The following is a 23,412-nucleotide window of genomic DNA, read 5'->3' on the forward strand; positions in this document are numbered from 1 at the left end:
AAAAAGTAATTAAAATATTAAAAAATAATTTGTACGACCGAAAATTCGGTCGTTAAGAAAAATAAAATATTAAAATAGAAAAAAAATAATTAGCGACCGAATTTTCGGTCGTTAAAAAAATAAAAAATAAATTCGGTCGTGAAACGGTCGTAAATCGGTCGTTAAGGCCGCAAAATTAACGACCGAAAATTTCGGTCGCTAAACGCGTGTTTTCTTGTAGTATAAGAATACATGTCTCAAAGTGCAAATCAACCTAAGCAAGACCTGGCACCAAAGACTTGGTCACACTAAGCCATTAGATGTTGATCGCTCATCAATGTTTAATCTTCGCGTATGGCGAATGAATTGGAGCGCCAGTTGGAGTTTGTTACAGCCACCATGGCTAGTCGCATTAAGCGTCAAGCTGCTCTTGAACCCCTTCAGCATTTATTTTGACAAGGGAGAGAAGTGTGTTGATAGTTAGATCTTTTCGCTTAGATCTTTTGCTTTTGTTAGTGTCGTTGTCGTTGGTTAGTTCTCTTTAGCTTAGCTCGTTGTTGCTTGGTGCTATTGTTTTCGATGAACTCCCTAACTTTGGTTTGTTCTTATGATGACATTATGTTCCGCTGCTCGTTGCTTTGATTGAGGGGAAGTTGTGTACATTAAGGGTAGGGCTGGTAAATCGGTTCCGGTTATCCGGTTAAAATCGTAATCGAACTGAAAAAACCGATTATCGGTTAACCGAAAATTAGATTTTACCGGTTCGGTTTGGTTACCAGTTAGTGTATTTTTCGTTAACCGGTTAAACCAATTAACCGGTTTAAGAATTAAATTAATTAATTACTCCCTCCGTCCACTAATTCAAGGCCTACATGAAAAAACACGGGTTTTAAAAAAAATGTATTTTTATTAGTTGAGTGGAGAAAGGGACCCACAAAATGTATTGTTTATTGATTGAATGGAGAAAGAGACCCACAAAATGTATTATTTATTAGTTGAGTGGAGAAAAAGTGTATTGATTATTGGGACCCACCAATTAAAATATAAATAAAAACTTACTAAAAATAGATAGGCCTTGAGTTGGTGGACGGACCAAAAAAGAAAGTAGACATTGAATTAGTGGACGGAGAGAGTAATTTGTATTTTAATATTATAATTTAAAAAATACTTAAAAATCACAATTACACAAACACAGCACCAGCACGCACCAGCCGCCTCCCACCAGCACCAGCACGCACCTCCCGCACGCCGTCGACTCCGGCAGCCTGAAGGTAAGTTTTTTTTTTCCAGTTCCATATAATTTACCTTTGTATCTTTTTTTTCTGAATCTTTATTGATCTCTATGGTTATTTCTTTGATGCAATTAGTATATTTTGTATGGAAATATAGAATGATTGTTTATGGGATTGGAGATGAGTTTTCATTAATTTCTCCGGCAGAACATATGGGGTTGTTTATGTTGATTCTCCCATGATATGAGCACTCTATTTTTATTTAAGCATTTATTTTTTGTGATGTTGTGCAAGTGATATCTTAGAAATTACTTGTTGATGCTTTTCATGTAGTAGTACGTATAATCACATCTTAGTAGCACTATAACTTGGCTCAATATACGTGACTTTAACAATTTTATTTGCAAATATTTCTAATTTGATTCAATCTATATATTCTTGTTTATAGTTTATAATGGTTTGAATAAGGGAATTTATGTCTTACAAAAACAGCCGGCCGGGGGTGAAAATAAATCTAGACCAAATAAAGTTTTTTGGATGTGAAATGCAAATATGTGTGTCCCAATTTTCTATTGTGGCTATATAGTTAATGATCACTCTTGAGACGTAGAAAAATTATTGCATCATATGCCTTATGTAATTAATTAAGATTCATGGCTTGGTATATCATGAGTTGAAGTAGAAACAGTAGGGAGTATACAGATTACTCTTTCATAACATATGTTTGTATTTAGAATCTTCTGCTGCACCTCTACATCAAAATCACTACCTCCTTGATTTTTTTATTAGATGGAGAGAGTTGAATATGGATCACAATCTATCACACAACAAGTTAGTAATAGGCTTGGAATTGAAGACGATGATATGTTTGAAGAGGTTGAAGTACGTGAACTAGAAGAAGACTCACGTGAAGAAGTTGAAGAACCAAAGGCAAAAAGAGCTCGGAAATCTTCAGGGACAAGGTCCACTTGTGTTACTTTATGTTTTAGATTATGTTTGTTGGTGGAGTTTAGACTAATTTCATTAAACTTTTTTATGGATTGAAAATAATTGACTTATTATTGTGGATTTTTGTTGTAATATGTGTTAGTTTGTTTACTTTAATTGTCGTTAATTGTTGCCTAGGTTGGGAATTCATTTATTAGAGGTGTTCTTTTTTTGTTTAATATAAAATTACAAGTCTCTATAAAACTTTTTTTTTGTTCTAAATAATTATAAGTTATAAGTTGGTGGAGTAGATAAGCCCTCATCCTTTCTTCCAAAGGTCAAGAGTTCAAATCTTATTGCTCACATTCAAAAAAATCGATTTTTTTAAATTACATAATCTGCCTCAATTAAACCGGTTAATTCGAACAAATTCAGAAATATAAAATTAATAGGAAACCGGTCCATTAACCGGTTCGATTACCGGTTAGGGAAATGTCAAATAATAATATTATTCAACATCACAAATAAATCATAAATTTCACAATTAAAACTCAAATATATCTTCAAATAAAAATTATATGAAACATATAAAAGTATAATCGGGGTGGGTTCGGGGCGGGTACCTATACCCCCGAACCCGACCCGAGTACAAGTTTCATACCCGCCCCCGAAATTTCACCCCCATACCCGACCCATTAGGGGCGGGTACCCGAACCCACGGGTATTATTGCCATCCTACACACATCTTTCATTCTTGGATCAATTTCTTTAGTCAAAAATCACATCGATCAATGATGTCGTTTTGCAGTTTGAGAAATAGGAAAAAACTGTATAAATCATCTTACTAATGCCGTTTGAACAAATAACTTTATATGTTTCAGAACTGTTAGATAGGCTATATCCTAATTAGAGATTGACTATATTCAATTAAAGTGCGTTTACTTTGTATGATTGATAAGATGTATGATTGAGATTTCTCCAATCACTTAAAAACAAAACGCAGCCATTTATGTAAAATCAAATCAAACTTTATATAACTGAAACATAATTGTCAATAAATAGCATGGTATGATTCTAATCACTCATCATCGTATCCTAAGATTTTGTTTCCATCTTTCATAAATCTTCAGGCGAGACTAAACTTTCAACATCAACGTAGACATGTACAGTACCGCAATGGTAAACCTCATGCTCGCGGAACACATTATCCTGACGATTGTAAGCTAACAAGATGGATCCACAATTGACCAAAATCTCTCCCTTATGATCCACCAGCAATGGTGATGGTTGAAGAAGCTCAACAAGATGAGCAAACGTCGCCACTCTCTTCCAAGCTTCTTCCTTCATAACCCAAACTCGAACGGCATTGCTATTAAGTTCAATATGACATAGCACACAAAGTAAGCCACCAAGCACATCCACAAACCAGTACCATTTCCTGCAAAACTCGTGATCAAAGGGAAGCTCAATCCTTCCAAACACCTCACTTTTCAAGTCCAAGAAATTAATATCTTGATATACACTACTCATCCAGTAAAGCTTCCCACCTGCAAACACGCCTCTTTCCCAACTTACAGGTAAATAACCGGTTGTTTTCCATGATTTTGTCTTTGAACTATAAACTTTACCAACCCAGTTATCAATCCCTCGATAATAATCATAATGAACCAAAAGCACAAACACCTTGTACTCATCACTCGATTCAACCCAACCGAATCCGTAACTACGAACATAGCCGGGACTAGAAATTTCTGGCAGTTTCTTGGAGGTCCGAGTCGATGGGTTCCACAAGTAAACTCTTTCTGGCCGTTCGCTGAGAACGCAGAACAGCCCATTACAGAATCCCCAAATTTGAAGTGGCAGCAATGTAGTAATCTCTAGTGAATATGGACTGATAGTAATCTCTAGTGAATATCGACTGATAGGTGGTTCACTCAGCAACGACTGCAAAGAACATTCCTCAAGCCTATCACACTTAGTCGTCTCTGTAATGAGCCTTTGATGGGGGAAAGATGGGTTTTTTAATGAATTTTGATGATGGGCTTGGATGAAGCGTTTGCTGCCTATTAAAGAGGCCCATGATTTCGAAACGCACCTCAATCTCAACAGTGATTGCACTGGCAATCTTGACAGTACTTCTTCGATGATTGCTTCCGGGAGATGGAGAGATTGCTGATTTCTTCTTCTTCTTCGTCCTCTTCTTCCTCTTCTTCGTCTTCTTCTTATTCTTCTTCTTCTTCTCCCGCCTATTCTAGCACTTCTTGAAAGAAATTGTTGAACTTTCTTCTCATTCATCTATGTTAAAGTTTCCACGACAATAATGAAATCAAAATAACGAAGAATCGAAGAATAGCAAATCAACTATTAGCTGGTGGTTACCTTAGAAAATCAAGGAAGATGATGGTATGGGTGTGGTGGCATTCAACGGCATCACTATGGAGAAGCGGCAGTGCGGTTAAGTCTCTCTCTTAATAGATGTAGATATATCAATAATACGAGTGTTCTGGACTGGTGACCACTCGAAAAGAATTTCAAAGTTAAGCGTGCTTGACACAGAGCACAAGCAAGATGGGTGACCCACTGGGAAGTCGGGTCACCGACTGGGAAGTTCGTCTAAAGTATGCAATACCGTATAAATACGGAAATAAATTGTGGATATACAATAAAATATATATATAAATAAATAAATAAATAAAATAAAAAAAATTAAATTAAAAAAATTACCGAGGGCTAAAAGCCGTCGGTAATTACCGACGGCGTTTTGCCCTCGGTAATTTCCCGGCCCCCTCCGGCGAAGCGCCACCGGACGGCGGTGGCTTATTACCGACGGCGTTGTGCTGCCGCCAATTAGCGGCGGCAAACGCAGTCGCTAATTTTCCGGCATGGCTCCGCCGGACTCCGGTGGCATTAATGCCCTCGGTAATTAGCGGCGGTGGTTGCTGCCGCTAATTCTCCAGCATTGCTCCGCCGTTTAACGGCGCAAATTCCGGCGGCGAAGCCGCCGTTAATTGCCGACGGCGGCCGGTCGCCGCCGGTATTGTCGTTACCGACGAGTCAATTAGCGACGGCAGCTTGCCGCCGGCATCGCCGCCGGTAACACTATTTACCGGCGGCCGTCTTTTGTTACCGACGATATTTTGTCGTCGGTAATTACCGATTTTTTTGTAGTGACTGATGATATCGAGAAAATGTTGAACTCTTTTTGGTGGGGGAATAAGGCTGGCACAGGAAGAGGTATAAAGTGGATGAAATGGGAGAGGTTATGTGTGGATAAAGCACTTAGAGGTTTGGGTTTTACAAGTTTACAACTCCTAAATATTGCGATGCTCGGCAAAACTGGTTGGAGACTCATTGATGAGCCGGATGCTCTTGTGTGCAGGGTTTTGAAAGCGAAATACTTCCCGAATTCGGATTTCCTTAACGCTCGGTGGGTCATAGCCCAAGTTTCTCTTGGAGGAGCATTTGTTTGGCCCAAGATTTATTTAAAAGAGGTGTTCGATGGCGGATTGGTGATGGGTCTCAAGTGCATGTATTCAATGATCCTCGGCTTCGACTTAAAGAGAATTTCAGAATTGCTGCTCTGGATATGATCGATATGCGGGTGAGATCTTTTTTATCCTGGGTCTTATTCTTGGGATTCTGATTTTGTGAAGCTCCTTGTTGGGGATGTCGATGCGAGGGACATTCTTGGACTCCATCCTCTTTCGAATTCGGGAGGCGAAAAGTTGATATGGCATTTTACCGATAATGGCCGATACTCTGTTAAATCGGCTTACAAACTTGCGAGCTCTTTAACTCTCGATGGCACTCATGCTGTGTCGGGTGACGGGAAGAAGCTCTGGAATTCTCAAGTTCCTCCGAAAGTTAAGCACTTCTTATGGCGTGCGGCTCGCGATTATCTTCCAACCAAGGCTAATTTGTTGTCTAGAGGGGTTGCGGTTGGTGGAGAATGCCCTACTTGTAAGGGTGGTTATGAAAATCTTTGGCACTCTTTCTTTCATTGCCAGTTGATTATTGAGCCTATTATTCATAACAACGAGTTTTTCCATCAAGCTCTTTTTAGCATTGCGGGGTTGTCTAATGGTGAGCTTCGGGCGCAGATTAGCATGGTCTTGTGGCAAATTTGGAGAGATCGTAATAATGTGGTTTGGAAGAATGTCTTTCCTTCTCTGATCCGTTTCGTGGAGTTGGCGAAAAGTAGCAAGCTGGAGTGGTTGTTGGCTCGGGAAAAACCTGTCACTCAGCGGCAGCCTCAGTCTCCAGCTGCGATCTGCTTAGCATGGCATACTATCCCGGAGGGCATGATTAAGTGTAGCGTCGACACTGCATTCTTTGCTGAGGATAATGCAATGGGAGTTGGCATCGTCATTCGTAGTCATGACGGCACTTTTCTCAGAGGTAAATCTATCAAGTTTCATGGTTGTTGCAGAGTACAAAAGGGAGAGTTAATTGGTATAAAAGAAGCGCTTTTGTGGTTGAAGGAGCTCGGTTTTTTGCAGGGCTGGTTGGAGAAAGATAGCCAAATTGCACGAGCTGCTATTTGTTCGAAAGAAAGAAGTATTTCAGAGATGGGACTTCTTGCTCACCATTGTCGTGCCATCTTGCTTTCTCTTCCGGGAATGAAGATTAGTCATGTTAAGAGAGTTCACAATGCTATCGCTCAAGATTTAGCGAAAGCGACGCGAGATATAACTTCACTTCATGTTTGGGATGAACCTCCAAAGTTTGTGGTGGGTCATCTTCATTTACCATGTATTTGTGATCAACAAAGTATCCTCGTCTTCTCAAAAAAAAAAAAAAAAAAAAAAACAAACAGATATACATGTAAATACACAATGACATTTGAATATCCAATAAGCCACTATCAGCATTTGGAACCAAAATTGCGTAGGACATTTTTGATAATTCAGGATATTTTATAAAGTGAAAATAGTTTGAAATTTTAAGTGATATTTGCTCTTTATATTAAATATATTCAACCAAACAATGGTTAAACAACTACATAAAGTACATGTGAGCATAATTTATGGCTGAAAGACCCAAAAACAAATCGAAGCATCCAAATCGTTTATTCTTTCTAAGCTATAAGGACTGAGACAGAAATTGATGAGAAACGAGATCTACAAGAACTGGTGATGTATGGGAGGAAGAAGCATCAGCATTGCTCTATGCAAGTGAAACTCCCAAAAATCACGTCTTGCCAACCAAACGTGCCCGTGCTCGTGTCTGTTGGATTATTCGCTGACAGCATCGGCGCTAACCTTGTGATATAAGCGGTAGAGCAGTGTGGATTTCGACATTTGAGGCTCTCTTTCTAATAATGCAATCACATCCTTCACTGAAATGCTCCGAGCCAGCCGTGGTACAACAACTTGATTTCGTCCCACTTTTCTGATCGATGCTGCATGCACTATACAAACTCAGCAAATCTCCAACAAGACTAGTTATGTAGAAAAATCAGCCTGAGGTATCTAATACATCCAATTTTCATGGAAGCTGACAATAAGAGAAACAAATATGCACTCAATAATGAAAAATTAGAAACAAGAAATTCAAACATTACAGTAACAAAAAGTAACTTTCTTTACGGCTGCTTCAGTAGAGAAAACGCAGTATCACACCAAGTTCGGGAAAATATCAATATTGTTTATGCACAATATGTTTCCTGGATGCTATGGGAAGTGTAAGCACTATTTTTGTGCCTTACGCGGTACGGGAACCTTACTTTTTGACAACCTAATGGTAGAAAGAGTCAAATTTCTATGTATGAACATAAGAAAGAGTCAAAATAAGCACATAGCCAAAAATGCTAAGGAAACCAAGTTTTTTTTTTTTTTTTTCAAATGCTAGTTCCTCTAGATTTTCTAGTGGAGGCTCATAAATCACAAATCATCCCTACTTTAAGATTCTAAGTACCAATGTACCAGCGAGCTGTAAGGAGTTACTTTAACTACTTATTACCAACTTACCAGGAGTTGTAAGAGCAACAGAAGAATCCCGCTTTTCGGATTCTTGATTTTCCCTTGTGTTTCTTGTAGAGGTTGCTAAAGGCTTTCGTCCCACGTCTTTGTTAGTCTGAGGACCGGATGATATGTCAGTTCCTCCCTGTTTCTGGTTGGCCTCGATCATTAATTGCCATCTTGATGTAATATCACCCACTCCAGTAGCAGCTCGAACAGCAACATTTGCAGCTGTCGCACGCATTTTATCATCTTCCTCTTTGTTAACCTGAAAAACAAGATAGGGCTTCAATTAATGCTATTACACATCATATGCAGCACTAGAGGAATTTCAGTATCAATACCTTCACTAATTTTCCACGATTTTCATCCTTCTCCTTATCAGCATCAGCTCCTGTACTGCTTTCAGACTGCAAATTAACAAAATCAAGATACAAAGTTCACACCAACTCTGCAGAGATCACATAAACTGAAAATGGTAAGACTTGATGTTTACTTCACTCACCTTCTGGGACTTTTCAGTTTCAGCCTGCTTTTTCTCCCAATCTTCACGAGCTTTGGAATTTATGGCCATAATCTGTTGTCGAACATCGGAAGTGATAATGGTCTTGTGCCTTGGCTTTTCCACATCCACTCGCTGCAAATTTGACAAGAAATCAGGCAGATAAATATTTTATGAAGATGCATACTTCGCTCCAGACATATAATAAGGGACAAAAAAGGCATGTCATATAAAGTGAAGCATGGAAAGTACCTGTTTTGAAAGTCTGATTATTTAACAATCTTAATGAGAGAGAACTTTCTTACTATTGGGAGGAATAGTACTATTCAAAAAATAGTGCCCAGGGTATTTTGGTCATTTTTTTTTCATTTGTGGGTTTTTTGCAAAAAACAAAAAAATGCTTTATCTTTGTCTCCACACATTTTTCTTCTTCACATTTACTTTATACCACCTGCCGACCTGCGTTTAGCTTCCTAGCAAAAACAAAGAGATTTCTTGTCAGAATATTTGCCTGTGAAAGTGTGAAATCCGATCTTAGTTCAACAAAAAATCACACTAGACAAATCCATAACACCAACAAAACAAGGAGGTAAGCTTTGATTTCTGCACCTTGCTTTTATCATTTTTCGTTTTTATAACCCTAGAATTTTTATGAGAAATTGAGCTGAGAATAACACAATCGAATTAGTTTTGGGGCTGGGTTTCTTGCTTTGTTGTTTGCTTGAGCTCAGAATAACACAATCGAATCAGTCTTGGGGCTGGGTTTCTTGCTTTGTTGTTTGCTTTGAGGGTGCCGATCGGGAACATCGAGTCTTGGTTGAGTTTTAGCTAAGTTGTGGTTCAGTTTCTTGTGTTTCTTGTCCATATTGAGGGCCGGGTTAAAATTCAACTCGATTCTTTGCTGGCTTGTTCAACTGGATATTCAATATAACTGATCGATCGCAACTTTAATATAGATAACATAGTTGTAATATTTAATTATTTGCAATATTGTTTATAATAATTATTAATTAGGTTCGTATCTAGAGAAGAAAACAGATCTAGAATACTGTCAAACACATGTGGCTAAAGAAAGGAAAATTAAGTCCGAATTTTATTATCTTTTTTTGGCATCTTCTTTGTATGCTGAAGTTTGAGCTCCCTCTCAATTTCATATCTCATTGTGGTTTTCGTGTTGGTCGAAGGGAGGATTGAATCGGTAGATCCATATAAGAAAATCGAGACGAGCCCAGATAACAAGCAAAACGTACTGCAAAAAGAAAAAGGAAAAACAAAGAAGAGAAAAACAGGTATTTTCCCTTTAAATAATTTAAATTCAAGTTATTACTATGAAGATGTTCCCATATATGTTGTGATTTTACATTTGTGGAGTGTTCTCTTTATTAAAAGGGTGGAAAACATATATTTTCATCATTTTTCACTTCCTTTTCACATGTTGTAGTGTGAATATTTTTCCATTAGCAGGATGGAATTTTTTTTTTCCTGAACATTCCTTTTGCTTCATTTTTATTCAAATTAATTCATGATAATATTATCAAGAGGTATTGATGTGATAATATTTTTCATATTTATTTATCCTAGAAAACATAATAAAGATGGAGACCATTAAATGTGATAAACTTTGTCCTTTTCTTATGATAAATTAGTAACCAAAGAAAAGACTCTAGCTCCTTTATAGTTAAAGCCAATTGAGGATTGTAGGGTGTCTTCTCTTTGATTGATAATTAAATTAATTTATCATATGAAAATGAGGGATAACAAAAAATTCACACTTTAAATGTATTCTTTCTTTTTCTTCATTTAGAATTTGACCTTTCACCTTTATCATTTATCCTTTTTACTTTGTCACACAAAAAATGAAGGGATAATATTATCCCTCTTTGGAATTGAAAGAATAAATGATAAATGATGAAATTCTCTTTTGTAGAAAATGGTGGGTAAAAAAAATAAGGCATTTAAAAGAGGAACTTTTTGTTTTTCCACTTTTTCTAATGATAAATTTATCAATCAAATAGAATACACTCATATAGAAAAATTCAATATATATAGAAAAGATAAACACAAAGAAGAAGGCTAGGAAGATATAAACAGAACATTTATGCAGTCAGCTAATCCCCAAAAACTCGAGGTGACATGTCCTCAAACGATATTCAAATTATTGTATCGTGGAAATTTCAAATAGAGAATCAAGAAATAGAAAGTAGCAAGAAGACTAAAGTATATAGAAGTACATAATAAATTTAAGACAAGTAAAGCGATGACTTATTTTTAAGTTTGGGGCTTATATAATTAGTTTCTTTTTAAGATTTAACTAATAGTACTTGTTTATCCATAGCGTATGTGTTTTTAGGGGTTTTCAAGTTCCTTTTCTATCTTTTTTTTTTTTTAATAAAATTTCTATTTCGGCAACTTGTTTATCCACTAATTATTGTTGTTATTTTATACTCCCTCCGTCTACAAAATAATTTCTTAGGAGGGAGTGACGCGAGTTTTAAGAAAAAAATTGTTGAATATATTGAGAGCTAGCTAGCGGCTTCGGTATCAGCATCAGCAGCGGCTTTCTGGTTATTCATTTGAAATTAAGAAAAAAGGAGAAGAAGAAGAAGGATTTGGGATTGAGATTTACTCTTTATTGCAAATGTGAAACGTACAGAGAGATATGAAGGTGTGAGAGAGGGTAGAGAGAGAAAGAGAGTTACAGGGTAGAGAGAGGAAATTGTGGGTGCAAGTGTGCAGAAGAAAAAACGCAGATGGAGTATATTGTGTGGATTTTGACTAGGACTCTATTTTTAATTGATGATAATAATGTATGGTTCTTGCTCATGAGTGCAGGTGATGGTAATGAATTATATATGATTGGAGGAATGGGCCTACATTTTTAATTTAAATTTATTTTAATTGATTAATTGAATATAACTGATTTAATATAATTATGTATAGTCAGTATTAATTGTTCTATTCAATATGTAAGTTAGGTTAGTTTTTTTTAGACCTCTACATATATTGATATTTCACTAATCTTGTAGTACATTATTTTGAGACCTCTAGGTCCTCTACATATATTGATATATTCATTCTAATTTTTTTTTTTCTAAATTATTCTCAGACACATGCTCGTTCATTGACATTCACTTCTTCAAGAGTAGTGAGTATTGTCTGACACTTGAGTAAGTCTCCACAACATGGATTTTCTCTCTTACGTCTTCAAATCTCTGTAAATTAAAATGTATTAGTTTTCAGGTTCAATGTTAAAAAGTATAAACAACTTGAGCTTGCCTATGAAACATCATTTTTTCCAACACACCCACCCACATATTATGTACTAATGCACCATCATAAATATAGAACTGTAATTCTTGAGAATTAAATGTATACTCTCAAGACCTTCATCATTAAATAAGGAGTACGACAGTTGATTCCTATTAGGTTACTTGCTCATATGTTTTGTTTGGTTTTTTGACATCTTATGATCTCCATCATTTTTTTACTTTCTAATTTTGTGTTTTTTCTCCCCAGCGTGTTTCTACTCCAAGAAAGCTATTCCGCCTCTCCAAATTCAACTGTGCGCTTGGTTTTGTTCTATTTTTTATTTGTGTTATGATCTTTGTCTTCATGTGTTTTGGCTCTTTCATTGTATTTAAATGTCATGTCGCACTGTTTCTTCGTTATAGTTATTGTTTTGAAGTTTAGAGAATGAGGTTCATTATTCTAGGACTAGGAGCAAATTGGGTTATTGCCTTTAGCCTGTAGGTTTTTTAAGGATTCGTTACTGTTTTATACGGGATTATTATTTTTGGTTTCTGGTTTTCAACGGGCGGCCTCAGCGTCCACTTGTCTTTGCTCCCATCAAATTTCTTTGCTGGAACACTTTCATCCGTTTCTTGCAGCTTCGGTGAGTCGTTGCCCTACTTTGATCTCATAATAGTATTTTCGAGTTTCATTTTCTTTTCATATTTTATTATATCACCAGCTAAATTACTTACTTCTCATGTGTCAGGACTTTTACCGCATTATTCATATATTTTATTATGGCAAAAAGAAGATGTGTGCTTTCAACGGAAGGTTACGTACTGTTGAGCTTTCTGTGTTTTTATTTTATTTTATAACTCATTTGTATCACTTGCACACTTACCTTTATTTATTTCGTGTTTTTATTTTAAACTATGGTGTATGGGAATTTTAGTTATTGTATAAGGCATGTTGCTAGCTGTGTAGTCACACCTACTATTTACTTTCCAATTCTTTGTTGCTTTTATGCAAATTTAATATTATTTTTGTGTTCAGATGGCTCAGACGGCTCTGTGACAACTTCAAGACGTTTATTGTTTAGTTTACCTACTCCATCAGCAACTGATATGGCTACGCCAATTATCTTTGGCCCTGAGTGTTCACATGCTCTAACTACTCAGTCGAGAAGTTTGCGAGGTGCATAATATTTGATGAATTGTGTCTAGATTTGCACAATTAAATTTAATATTATATGGGATTGCTTAGCAAGTGATGTTGCTATTATTATTATTTTTTTGTGACTATGGTTTGTAATTTTCAGATAAGACTTCGAAAAAAAGAAAGAGGCGTGTTCTTATTGTTGACACTGGTGGGAGTGTTCCAATCTCACAAGTGACAGGTTATGATTTCTCTTGTATTTGTTTTAAATTTTTTTAGAGCTTTTGAGAATTTAGCATATATTTGAAAAACTAATTTCTTTTATATTAACAATCGTTTTGTTTTCATTTGCCAGGCTCTTCTTCTAAAAATGGTCAATTTTTCCTTGGGCCAACAAATGTGATCCCTCGTTCCATATTGTCAAAAGGTATTGTTATAATTAATTTTATTTAGTGTTATTGTTTATTTACTTATCTTAACTTTGTAACTACTCTTGCATTTTGATGGTTTTGCAGGCTGCTTGCGCCGGTTGGGTTCCGATGTGACGCAACTGCCTTTGTCTAATGATGTTAATGTTTCATGGTCTAAACGTTTATCTAAAGGTTCTTGTGGACAGAGGCGCTCAAAAGGTATGTGTTTATGTCTGTTGATTACCTTATTAATTTATTAACAGTTGCACCTTTGTTTATAAAGAATATTAGTGGTTTTTCTCTCCAAAAAAAAGGAATATTAGTGGTTAGTGTGGATTGGATGATGTAAAATTTTGGCATATTGCTTGTCTGTAAATTAATGTGACTTTTGCTCAATATGGATAGTTTGATTTTTTAAGGAGAATGCTAAACATATTCTCAATCAAAGGCTTTCACTCTTTTTTATGTTTCTTGTTTATTTAATTTGTTTATTATAATTTTGATATGCACATTGCTCACTTTTGTTTTTTTTTCTTTATTGCACAATTAGGCCGCACATCAACTTCACGCTCGGCTATGCAAAAAGATATTGAGATGTTCAGAAGATTAATTGAAATACCCAATGAGGCTTATGAACTACCACATAAAGACCCTTGTCAGCATTGTAAAGCTATTCGATTCCCTAATGAACCTCCTGGCTTCTGTTGCGCGTCAGGTAAAATAAAGATGCAGTTGCCCAAAATGCCAGATGAGTTATGGAACCTCTATGTAAATGATATGACAACTTTGGGGGTCGAGTTCCGTCGGCGTTGCAGGACATATAATAATTCTTTGGCATTCACATCTATTAAGATGACTTATGATCAAGCTTTGGCTAAAGCTAACAAAGGGGTTTACACCTTCAAAGTGCAGGGTATTGTTCGGCATTATATCCATGAACTAACACCTAAGGATGGTGTTCCAAGGCATCTGCAGTTATATTTCTATGGCACTGAGAGAGAGTTGGATAATCGTGTATCTCAATCTGAAGGATTAGGCCGTGTTATAGTTTCATTGTTGGTGAACATCTTGACTAATAATCCATACCATAATTTCTTCACCAATTTGCAAAACAAAGATGACCTAGATAGTTATGCTATAGTGTTGCGTGCCAATCCTAAACTTGACCAACGTGTTTATAATTTTCCAGTAGTTGACCATGTTGCAGCAGTTTGGAATGAGGGTGTGGGAACATCTATGGAACAACCTCGTGATATTAGGGTCAACCTAAGATCAGGTGGTGTTCGCTACGTGCATTATTACTATAGATGCTATGATCCGCTTCAGTATTGTCTAATCTTTCCGTATGGCGAGCCGGGTTGGTATGCTGGAATACCCAAAACTATAGACAACATTGATTTGAATTTGGACCCAACTGAACAAGATACTGAAGATCATGAAAATAATACTGTTGATCCGCATATGCACGAAGAAGCTGACACCCTACTTGTTGCTGAGCAAAATAGTACGTTTTAATTGTTTTGCTATATGTTCATTTGTTAGGTCTTCTGCAATGTGGTTTATGTTTCTCCACTACTATATTTTTCATATTACTTTTTGCATTCTATGATGTGTTGCATTGATTTCATTATTAACTTAGTATTATGTCTTTGTGCTTATATTAATATACTAGAAATTTTTGTTGCTTATATGCGAGTTATTTAGGTTGACTTCTTTTTGTAGAGCAATAGTATTTTTTTTGTTGTTCATGAAAAAGGGTTGGCGCTTGAATCAATTAGTAGGAATATTTATTGATAATTTTTTGTTTTATATTGTTTGTTCTACTTTTGATAAGGACTTATCCATTACTCAATGCAGATTTGTTGAGGAATTTCAAAGCTCTTTCATGTGTTGCTATGAGAGAATATTATTGCTATCTGTTCCAAATACGCACCGACGATATAACAAATATCCTTAGAACTGGTCGAGTAATTCAACAGTTTCAGATTGATACTTATGTTAAGATCGAGACACAAAGACTAGATTTTTTTCGCCATAATCAGTCTAAGTTTGAAATGAGGGCTGAATCGTATCAAGGGATAGTTGAGAGTATAACATCTAATGGTGTTATTAGCGCAAAATCTGTTGGTAAGCGTGTTCTTCTTCCTAAGACCTTTACAGGTGGCCCGCGTGATCTACGTTGTCGTTACATGAATGCGTTGGCACTTGTCGCAAAATTTGGACGCCCGGATATTTTTCTCACAATGACTTGTAATCCAAAGTGGGTGGAAATTCAAAGTGAGTTATTTCCTGTTGAGAAAAGTCATAATAGAGCTGATTTGTATGCAAGAGTTTTTAGGGCCAAAAATGAGGAACTAAAAAAGGAAATTGTAAAAGACTCTTTGTTCGGGGTAGTTGCTGTTTATTTTTATGTGATTGAATTTCAAAAAAGAGGCCTTCCACATGTTCATTGGTTGATAATATTGCAACCACGATATAAGGTAACTTCAACTGAGGCCTATGATCGATTTGTATCAGCTGAGATTCCAGATCTTGACCTGACTCCGCATCTACATTCTTGTGTTATCAATCATATGATGCATGGGCCATGTGGTGAACTCAACCCAAAGAATGCATGCATGATAGGGGAAAAATGCAAAAGTTATTATCCAAAAGAGTTTAAGTCAAACACTGAACATCGGTTGGACTCATACCCCGACTACAAGCGTAGAGATGATGGAAAAAAGGTTTTGGTGCGTGGCAAGTGGTTGGATAACAGATGGGTGGTCCCTTATAATGCTTATTTGTTGGCAAAGTTTGATTGCCATATTAACGTCCAGGTTTGTACAGATGTTAGATCAGTGAAGTATCTTTACAAATATGTTTGTAAGGGTAATGATCAAATAGCATACAATATTGTTGATGTTGAATCTACTGAGCAAATAGATGAGATTTCTGATTTTCAAAAGTCACGGTGGCTTTGTGCTCCGGAAGCTATGTGGTGAATTTATGGATTTGATATTTTTGATATGTATCCATCAGTTTTGCAATTACACGTTCATTTGTCGGGGTATCAGCAGGTATTCTTCGCGGCCAACCAATCTCTTCCGAAAATTGTAGATTCTGATCGTGCTAACAGGACACAACTTACAGAGTTTTTTGAGATGAATAAATTTGTTGAAGTTGCAGCACTAAATTTATTGTATCGGGAATTTGTTGAACATTTTGTATGGAGCTTACAAACTAGGAGGTGGACACCGCGCTCTAGGTTAGGGACAATCGGTAGACTTGTCTCGGTCAATATTACAGAAGTGGAGCGTTTTTATTTAAGGTTGTTGCTGAATCATGTTAGGGCTCCAACATCTTTTGAAGATTTGAGAACATCAAATGGCGTATTGTTTTTGTCCTTTTGCGAGGCAGCTCTTGATAGAGGCTTGTTGGATTCTGACAACGATGTTAGGCATGCGATTCAGGAAGCTGCAACTTATCAAATGCCGTCTGCTCTGCGAAAATTATTTGCGATTATACTTGTTTTTAATTCCCCTTCTGATCCCAAAAATATGTGGATTGAATTTAGAGAAGCTTTATCTGCTGATATAATACGGGATTATCTGTTAGACCATGCAGAGGGTTATCGGTTATCTTTAAGGTCCATTGATTCTTTGTTGCAAATGATGGGTCATGGGATAGATGAGTACTCTGTGGTTGATTATATAGTTGGGTTGACTCGTGAAGAGATAAATAGTCGTGAGTTTGCAGCAGAAATTAATATGCCGATTGCAGAATCTGATTTAGGTTCGGTGGGTCATTTTAATGAAAGACAACGCTTTGCTTATCTTAAGATAATGTCCAGTCTTGCTTCACCAATTGGGTCAGGCTTTTTCATTGATGGTCCTGGTGGCACTGGAAAGACATTTTTATATAAGGCAATCTTGGCCACTGTTCGTTCAACTGGTGACATTGCTCTTGCAGTTGCTTCATATGGTGTTGCGGCTTCTTTGTTACCAAATGGTCGAACAGCTCATTCTAGATTTAAAATTCCGTTAAATTTAGATGAATCTATGTCATGCTCGATAAGCAAGAATACTGCGACGGCAAAGTTAATAATTGCAGCCAAGCTAATATTGTGGGATGAGGCATCGATGGCAAATCGAAAGGCAGTTGAAGCATTAAATTTATTGTTGCAAGATTTGATGGAAAACCAGTTATTGTTTGGTGGCAAAACAATTGTTCTTGGTGGAGATTTTCGGCAAACTATACCAATTGTTCGAAGGGGTTCTCGTGAAGAGATAGTGGATGCTTGTTTGGTATATTCATCCATATGGCTTCTTATTCGAAAAATTCATTTGACACAGAATATGCGGGCAATGGAGGATCTTGTTTTTACAGATTTGTTATTGAGGGTTGGTGAAGGCATAGAGCCAAATGTTCGTGCTGATTATATTAATCTTCCTGAAGATATGTGCCTTTCTTACCATGGTTCAGATTCGCCTCTTGACACACTGGTTAATGAAATATTTCCGTCGTTTGATGCATATTCTAGCGGTTCTTCGAGCCTTATAAATACCGCTATTTTAACTCCTAAAAATGAATGCATGGGAGAAATTAATGAATCATTGATTGGAAAATTCCCAGGCAATATGGTTGAATATGTTAGCACGGATTATGCAAACGATCCAAGCCAGCAACAATACTATCAAGATTATATGAATGCAATTAGTGTTGGTTCATTGCCACCACATGTTCTTAAATTAAAGGTTAACTGTCCAGTTATGTTACTTCGCAACTTAAATCCATTGGAGGGGTTGTGTAATGGAACACGTTTAATTGTGCATGATCTTGGTAGGCACGTGATCGGAGCCGTCATTGCTGTAGGGACTCATTCTGGTGAATATGTTTTAATCCCAAGGATTCCATTGGAGTTGGATGATACACACATATGTCCAATTACTTTTAAGAGGCTACAATTTCCGCTAAGATTGTGTTTTGCAATCAGCATCAACAAATCTCAAGGCCAAACATTGGATCGTGTCGGTGTTTATTTGTCTCATCCTGTTTTTTCACATGGACAGGTATATGTTGCTTTATCAAGGGTCAGAACATCAAGTTCAATAAAATTCTTAATTCGACCGCCAGTTGCTGATATGGATTCAACATGTGAAACAAGAAATGTTGTGTACACTGAAATTTTGCATGCGGCGACATGATGATAAATCTGGGTACTTTGTAGAAGGCAGGTATTTATAGGGGTGTACTCTTTTTTGGGGTAGTCTTAGTTTGAAATAGAGATTAGGATAGAATTAGTTAAACATTTAGGATCATATAATATTGAATTCCAATTAGTTAAGATTATGATCTAACTGTTATTGCTTGTTTTGTAATTCAAATGCTTTTGTTACTTACTGCCATGATCCAATTAGGTTGTCAAGAAATGGAAGAGCGTTTGATTCCAATGAATGAGATTCTCCCAGGAACGAAGGAATGGAAATGCAAGGTGAGAGTGATCAAGAAGCAAGAACCTAAGCAAGCTAACAATAATCCTAATAAATTTCAGAAATTAATCTTGGGTGATGGCTTGGTAAGTTTATGAGTATCCCTTACATTTAAGCTGTTGTTGTGAGTTTTTCTTACCTTTAAATGGTTACATATATTAATTTTTTTGTTCTTTTTAGGGCCACACTCTTGATGCCGTGATATTCCATGATAATATAGATAGGTTCAAACATGTGCTTCAAGAGGGTAATGTTTACATGGTGAAAGGAGCCTATGTTTCTGATCCAAAGCAATACAGGAATCCAATTATGACATGTAATTACCAATGCACGTTCAGAAAAGATACTTCGGTGAATGAAGAACCAAATGATTCGATACCTGCTGGTGGACTAAGTTTTAGAACAACTCCAAGTTGCGAGTTCCACAAATTCCTCTCAACAAAGACATTGATCAGTTAAGCTAAGCAACTTAATTATTGAAGAATTGAAAACGATATTTTTATATTTATTTTAGCAATATTTTGTGTAAGTTTAGGAAAAGAATTATTGTACTTATTATATTTTAGAATGGGATTATTTTACTGTGACTTAAATGTTAATTAATCATTTTCTTCTCTTACTTAGATACTGCTTGTGTTATTATTGGTACCCATGAACCTCGGGTTGTCACAGTCAAAGGACAGGGTAAAGTCATTCGTGAGTATGCTGCCATTGATACAGAGTATGTTAGATACACGATGAGTTTATGTTTTTTTATTTCTTTACATATGTTTAGTTTATTTTATAATAACATAATTCATGGAAATGTAGGCTGGAAACGTTTGTGGTGACATTTTGGAAAACTTCTGTATCCGATGAGATCTATGCTAAATTGGAACCTATTTCGAATAGGACACCGTTGCTGTTGTTGAATTTTTCAGTCGTGCCATATTACGGTATGCATGATTTTACATGGTGTGATAAATTATACATACATAAATTGTTAGGCACAATCGATGATGGTTTCTCTTTAATGTTCAGGATTGAGTCTGACCACCAATGCTCAGTCAATTGTCTTGGATAGCTCTGAGAATGAAATGCTAATTGAACTAGAGAGATGGTATTGTATAATCTGTATAACAATTAAGAACCTTATCGTGTAAATATTTTTGTTCCTAACTTGCTTATAATTATCATAAATAGGAAGCAAGAGAATGAAGAGGCCATCAACATGTTAGTACAAACTGGTGGTTTTTTTGAAAAGAAAGTGTTGCGCTCACCTAAGCAACCCCTGCAGATTACTAAACTGGAACAAATGTTGCAGAATCAAGAGGTGACTTACTTTATATTGTACTTGCACAAGTAACGTGATTTTAATATTTTTTTTTAATTTCTTTTCCAGAATACATACTTTAATGTAAAAGTTAAAGCAAGATTGGAAAATGAATACCAAGACTACTTTTACATTGGTTGTCCAATATGTTCCACAAAGACAGTTGCCTCATATGGTACAGAGTTCATGTGTTACTCAACTCCATGCAAGAATATGAGAATAGCCAATCGGAGGTGCTAATCGATCAATACCTCTTTTCTTAGTTTGTATTGATTTGTACAAGTGTGTATATTAGAACACTTGATTTTACTACAGCTTCAGATTTAGTCTCATGGTCTTTGATGCGTCTGGACAAGTGGAAGTCACTTTTTTGGGGAAAGAAGCTCAGAAACTTCTTGGCCTAGATCCTTCTGAGTTTTATGAAAAACAAAATCAAGTGAGTATTCTAACTAAACAATGGTCGATTATTATCACGTTTACAAAAAAAAATAATACCCTTTTAAAAATTATAGGGACCCATAACGCAGATGGATTTTCTTAGGCAACGCCTATGCAATATTGTCTTACTCTTAAAGATAAAAAGTCGAATATTTAAAGATATTTGTACTTTCACTGCGGATGCTATTGAGATTTTACAAGATGATGGTGCAATACCATCTGAGAAAATTAGCATTGAACCTGAAGTTCATCTGGAGCAAAGTTTGTATAATTTTTTCTTCTACTCCATGTATTATTAAATTAAGATGATAATAATTTAAGTATTTTATTTCTTCAGGGCTGCTAAAAAGTGCGACGAGACAATTGGTTTTTCATGATTCATTAGGTGAATAATTTTGTGATGGCAACCGATTAATATTTGCTGTAATTTAATATGAACATTTTAGTTAAATTAAGTTAAATTATTTTTGTTTTTTGTAATGATGATTACTGCAATTATTATAGATAATGATAAAGTCATTCGAGCAAAGATTGCTGCCAAAGCTAAAGGCAAGGGGAAAGTGTCCCAAGAAAGCCATATTGAACATATCAAAGGTGAAAATGATTATGATATGCTACTCTTGCTTGAAAGGATAATAATTATAATTTTGCAACAACAGATACAATTGGAAGCTCATTTAAAGATAGTCTTTCTTCTGATGATGATAAACCAATATCAGGTATAACATCCACTATTATAAATAGATACTTGATATTGCAAATTCATTTAATATAACTATATTTCTTCTCCATCACAGAAATCTTCAGGGGTAAAAAGAAAATTTGCTCTATTGTTTTGTCTGAAGATTCAAGCAATGATAGTCTGAATTGTGTAGTGGAATCGGTTGAAAGAGGTATATCACCAAAATTTAGAAATTTATTTTCAAAGAATCTAGGTTACACGTGTATTTGATTTTTTACATATATAATAACAAAAGTATATGTGATGAAAAAATGCACACACCCAATAAGAAATTTTCTAAATTTAATTTTCATATTTTATTCATCTAAGAAATCGGGTTCAATTCATATACTATATCAGGTAACATTGGGAAAATCAAAAGAAGATTTGTTAGCAAAAGGAAAAAAGTTGTGCACTTAGATCTTTCTGAAGATTCAGGTATTCAATTATTATTACAAGATTTAGTGCATTTTGCTAAAGATTTTGATGATATGTTTTCCATCAGAAAATGATAATCATGGCTTAGTGAAAATGAGGATTCTTTTGATCACTTTGAACAAATGTTGGTGAAACTTTTTATTTTCTTTTCCATGAGTAGTGAGTTTTTGACTTTTTTATTGCAATGGAGAAATTGTATAACCAATATAAGAATAATGATTGATCTAACAATATTTATATTGGTTTTGTAATGTTAGATGATGTTGATACACCTGAGAATTTTGATGATGCACATTTGGATATGCCTCTATCAGGTAATAGTTAGACATGATAGATAGTATTTTAAATCTTCTAGAATTTATTAATCGAGCAAATGTTGAAATATTATTGTGCCATTGTTAGAAATTTCAAAAATAAAAAGAAAGCTAAAAACATTAGCATGAGGTCATAAAGTCACGTGAACATGAAGATCAAAGATCCTCAAGCATGCACATCTAAACATTCTAATTTTAAATTGATATCGCCTATGTTAATCTATCATGTTTTGAACTACCACTTGGTACCATTGTGTGTAATTACTATGAAATCTGAACCAGTACACATGTGTACCAGCTACTTGCTTAGCTCCAACAATTTATAAAACATATACAAATATAATTAAGCAACTTTATTTGTAGATGAATTAGTGGGGAGAGCAACTGATTGCAAACTTGTTGAAGATTCTCATATGGAGTCATGTCTACCTTTGGCAGGTAATTATTCAACCAATTAGATAAATTTTCGTTTCCAATATTCTTCGTTGTTAACAATATTAACTCAATCATTTAGGCACACTATACCATGAGGAGAAACAGGACCTTGTGGCAAAAACATCAAAGAAGACTAAAATAACTCAAGCTAAGGACAAACAAGTAGCTAAGGGTACAAAACAAAAAAACTAGAGAACAACTAACTATTGTCATTATATAAACACTTAATCTTTAATGTGTGTTCTCGTATGATTGATGAGAGTTTTTGTGCAACATTATCAGCAAAGAAGGCGAACAAAATGAAGTCTAATATCTTAAAAGACAAGATACAAAGCATATCTGATTCATCCCACCAACTTAGCGAAGTGGTTATTGAGCATAATAAAGGTTAGAATTCTACATGAGACAACAGTGTGAATAGTTCTAAATCAAATCATCAATGATATAGGATATTATATATGCAAATACATTATGTTTGTCATTAACTGATTTTGTTAATATTATCATCAACTTTTAGGCAAAAGAGTTCCACAAACACCAACACTCAACTCAAGGAGTGGCAGAACAATCAAGCGAAGAATATTGGACTGATGAAGTGAAAGATTTTATGAGACTTTGAAGCAACTTTTGTATGTACTTTGTACAATTCTCTAGCTATGACTTTTGGCTCTATTACACCGTGTTGGTGACATTCTACTAGCATTTTGAGGTTACCTTTTGTATGTACATTGTATATGCCTCGATGCAGTTTTTGGTTTAATGTGCTATGTATATATAACGCATAATGTCTGAAAGGATACTTAAATAGTTTATATATAAATTGTATTATGTAGATTGTTGCTCCTAGTTGTACAAATTAAATACTCCTAAATGTATTACAATCGTGA

The 23,412-nt window shown here is 35.5% G+C and overlaps 6 protein-coding genes across 6 annotated transcripts; 4 read left to right on the top strand and 2 right to left on the bottom strand.

The window, feature by feature from the left end:
- Nucleotides 1–3,254: 3,254 nt before the first annotated feature.
- LOC131018141 (F-box/kelch-repeat protein At3g23880-like) lies at nucleotides 3,255–4,433 on the bottom strand. The gene is made up of 2 exons (XM_057946860.1): nucleotides 4,419–4,433; nucleotides 3,255–4,082 (listed from the first exon to the last, which is right to left on the bottom strand). The coding sequence occupies exons 1-2, from the start codon at nucleotides 4,431–4,433 to the stop codon at nucleotides 3,255–3,257; spliced, it is 843 nt and encodes a 280-aa protein (XP_057802843.1).
- A 2,638-nt stretch (nucleotides 4,434–7,071) lies between these two features.
- Nucleotides 7,072–8,868, bottom strand: LOC131016957 (transcription initiation factor TFIID subunit 4b-like). Its single transcript, XM_057945799.1, has 5 exons — nucleotides 8,853–8,868; nucleotides 8,595–8,735; nucleotides 8,443–8,508; nucleotides 8,108–8,366; nucleotides 7,072–7,539 (listed from the first exon to the last, which is right to left on the bottom strand). The coding sequence occupies exons 2-5, from the start codon at nucleotides 8,670–8,672 to the stop codon at nucleotides 7,373–7,375; spliced, it is 570 nt and encodes a 189-aa protein (XP_057801782.1). The 5' UTR covers nucleotides 8,673–8,735; nucleotides 8,853–8,868; the 3' UTR covers nucleotides 7,072–7,372.
- Nucleotides 8,869–9,042: 174 nt separating this feature from the next.
- LOC131018142 (uncharacterized) lies at nucleotides 9,043–17,668 on the top strand. The gene is made up of 14 exons (XM_057946861.1): nucleotides 9,043–9,189; nucleotides 9,785–9,889; nucleotides 11,707–11,767; nucleotides 12,117–12,162; nucleotides 12,425–12,492; nucleotides 12,598–12,662; nucleotides 12,885–13,025; nucleotides 13,150–13,227; nucleotides 13,342–13,413; nucleotides 13,502–13,615; nucleotides 13,947–14,900; nucleotides 15,254–16,215; nucleotides 16,456–17,474; nucleotides 17,581–17,668. Exons 6-14 carry the CDS (start codon nucleotides 12,629–12,631, stop codon nucleotides 17,666–17,668), a joined length of 3,462 nt encoding a protein of 1,153 aa, XP_057802844.1. The 5' UTR covers nucleotides 9,043–9,189; nucleotides 9,785–9,889; nucleotides 11,707–11,767; nucleotides 12,117–12,162; nucleotides 12,425–12,492; nucleotides 12,598–12,628.
- LOC131016937 (uncharacterized) lies at nucleotides 17,608–18,582 on the top strand. The gene has a single exon (XM_057945748.1). The coding sequence runs from the start codon at nucleotides 17,734–17,736 to the stop codon at nucleotides 18,580–18,582; it is 849 nt and encodes a 282-aa protein (XP_057801731.1). The 5' UTR covers nucleotides 17,608–17,733.
- On the top strand, nucleotides 18,469–19,342 carry LOC131016972 (replication factor A protein 1-like). The gene is made up of 3 exons (XM_057945826.1): nucleotides 18,469–18,612; nucleotides 18,796–18,953; nucleotides 19,048–19,342. The coding sequence occupies exons 2-3, from the start codon at nucleotides 18,807–18,809 to the stop codon at nucleotides 19,324–19,326; spliced, it is 426 nt and encodes a 141-aa protein (XP_057801809.1). The 5' UTR covers nucleotides 18,469–18,612; nucleotides 18,796–18,806; the 3' UTR covers nucleotides 19,327–19,342.
- A 1,364-nt stretch (nucleotides 19,343–20,706) lies between these two features.
- LOC131018143 (uncharacterized) lies at nucleotides 20,707–23,055 on the top strand. Its single transcript, XM_057946862.1, has 10 exons — nucleotides 20,707–20,878; nucleotides 20,955–21,002; nucleotides 21,122–21,211; nucleotides 21,277–21,336; nucleotides 21,415–21,510; nucleotides 21,699–21,776; nucleotides 22,034–22,090; nucleotides 22,454–22,528; nucleotides 22,605–22,697; nucleotides 22,808–23,055. The coding sequence occupies exons 1-10, from the start codon at nucleotides 20,707–20,709 to the stop codon at nucleotides 22,915–22,917; spliced, it is 879 nt and encodes a 292-aa protein (XP_057802845.1). The 3' UTR covers nucleotides 22,918–23,055.
- The last annotated feature ends 357 nt before the right edge of the window (nucleotides 23,056–23,412 follow it).

This window comes from Salvia miltiorrhiza, chromosome 3 (genome assembly GCF_028751815.1).
Source record: "Salvia miltiorrhiza cultivar Shanhuang (shh) chromosome 3, IMPLAD_Smil_shh, whole genome shotgun sequence".
Taxonomy (NCBI): domain Eukaryota; kingdom Viridiplantae; phylum Streptophyta; class Magnoliopsida; order Lamiales; family Lamiaceae; genus Salvia; species Salvia miltiorrhiza.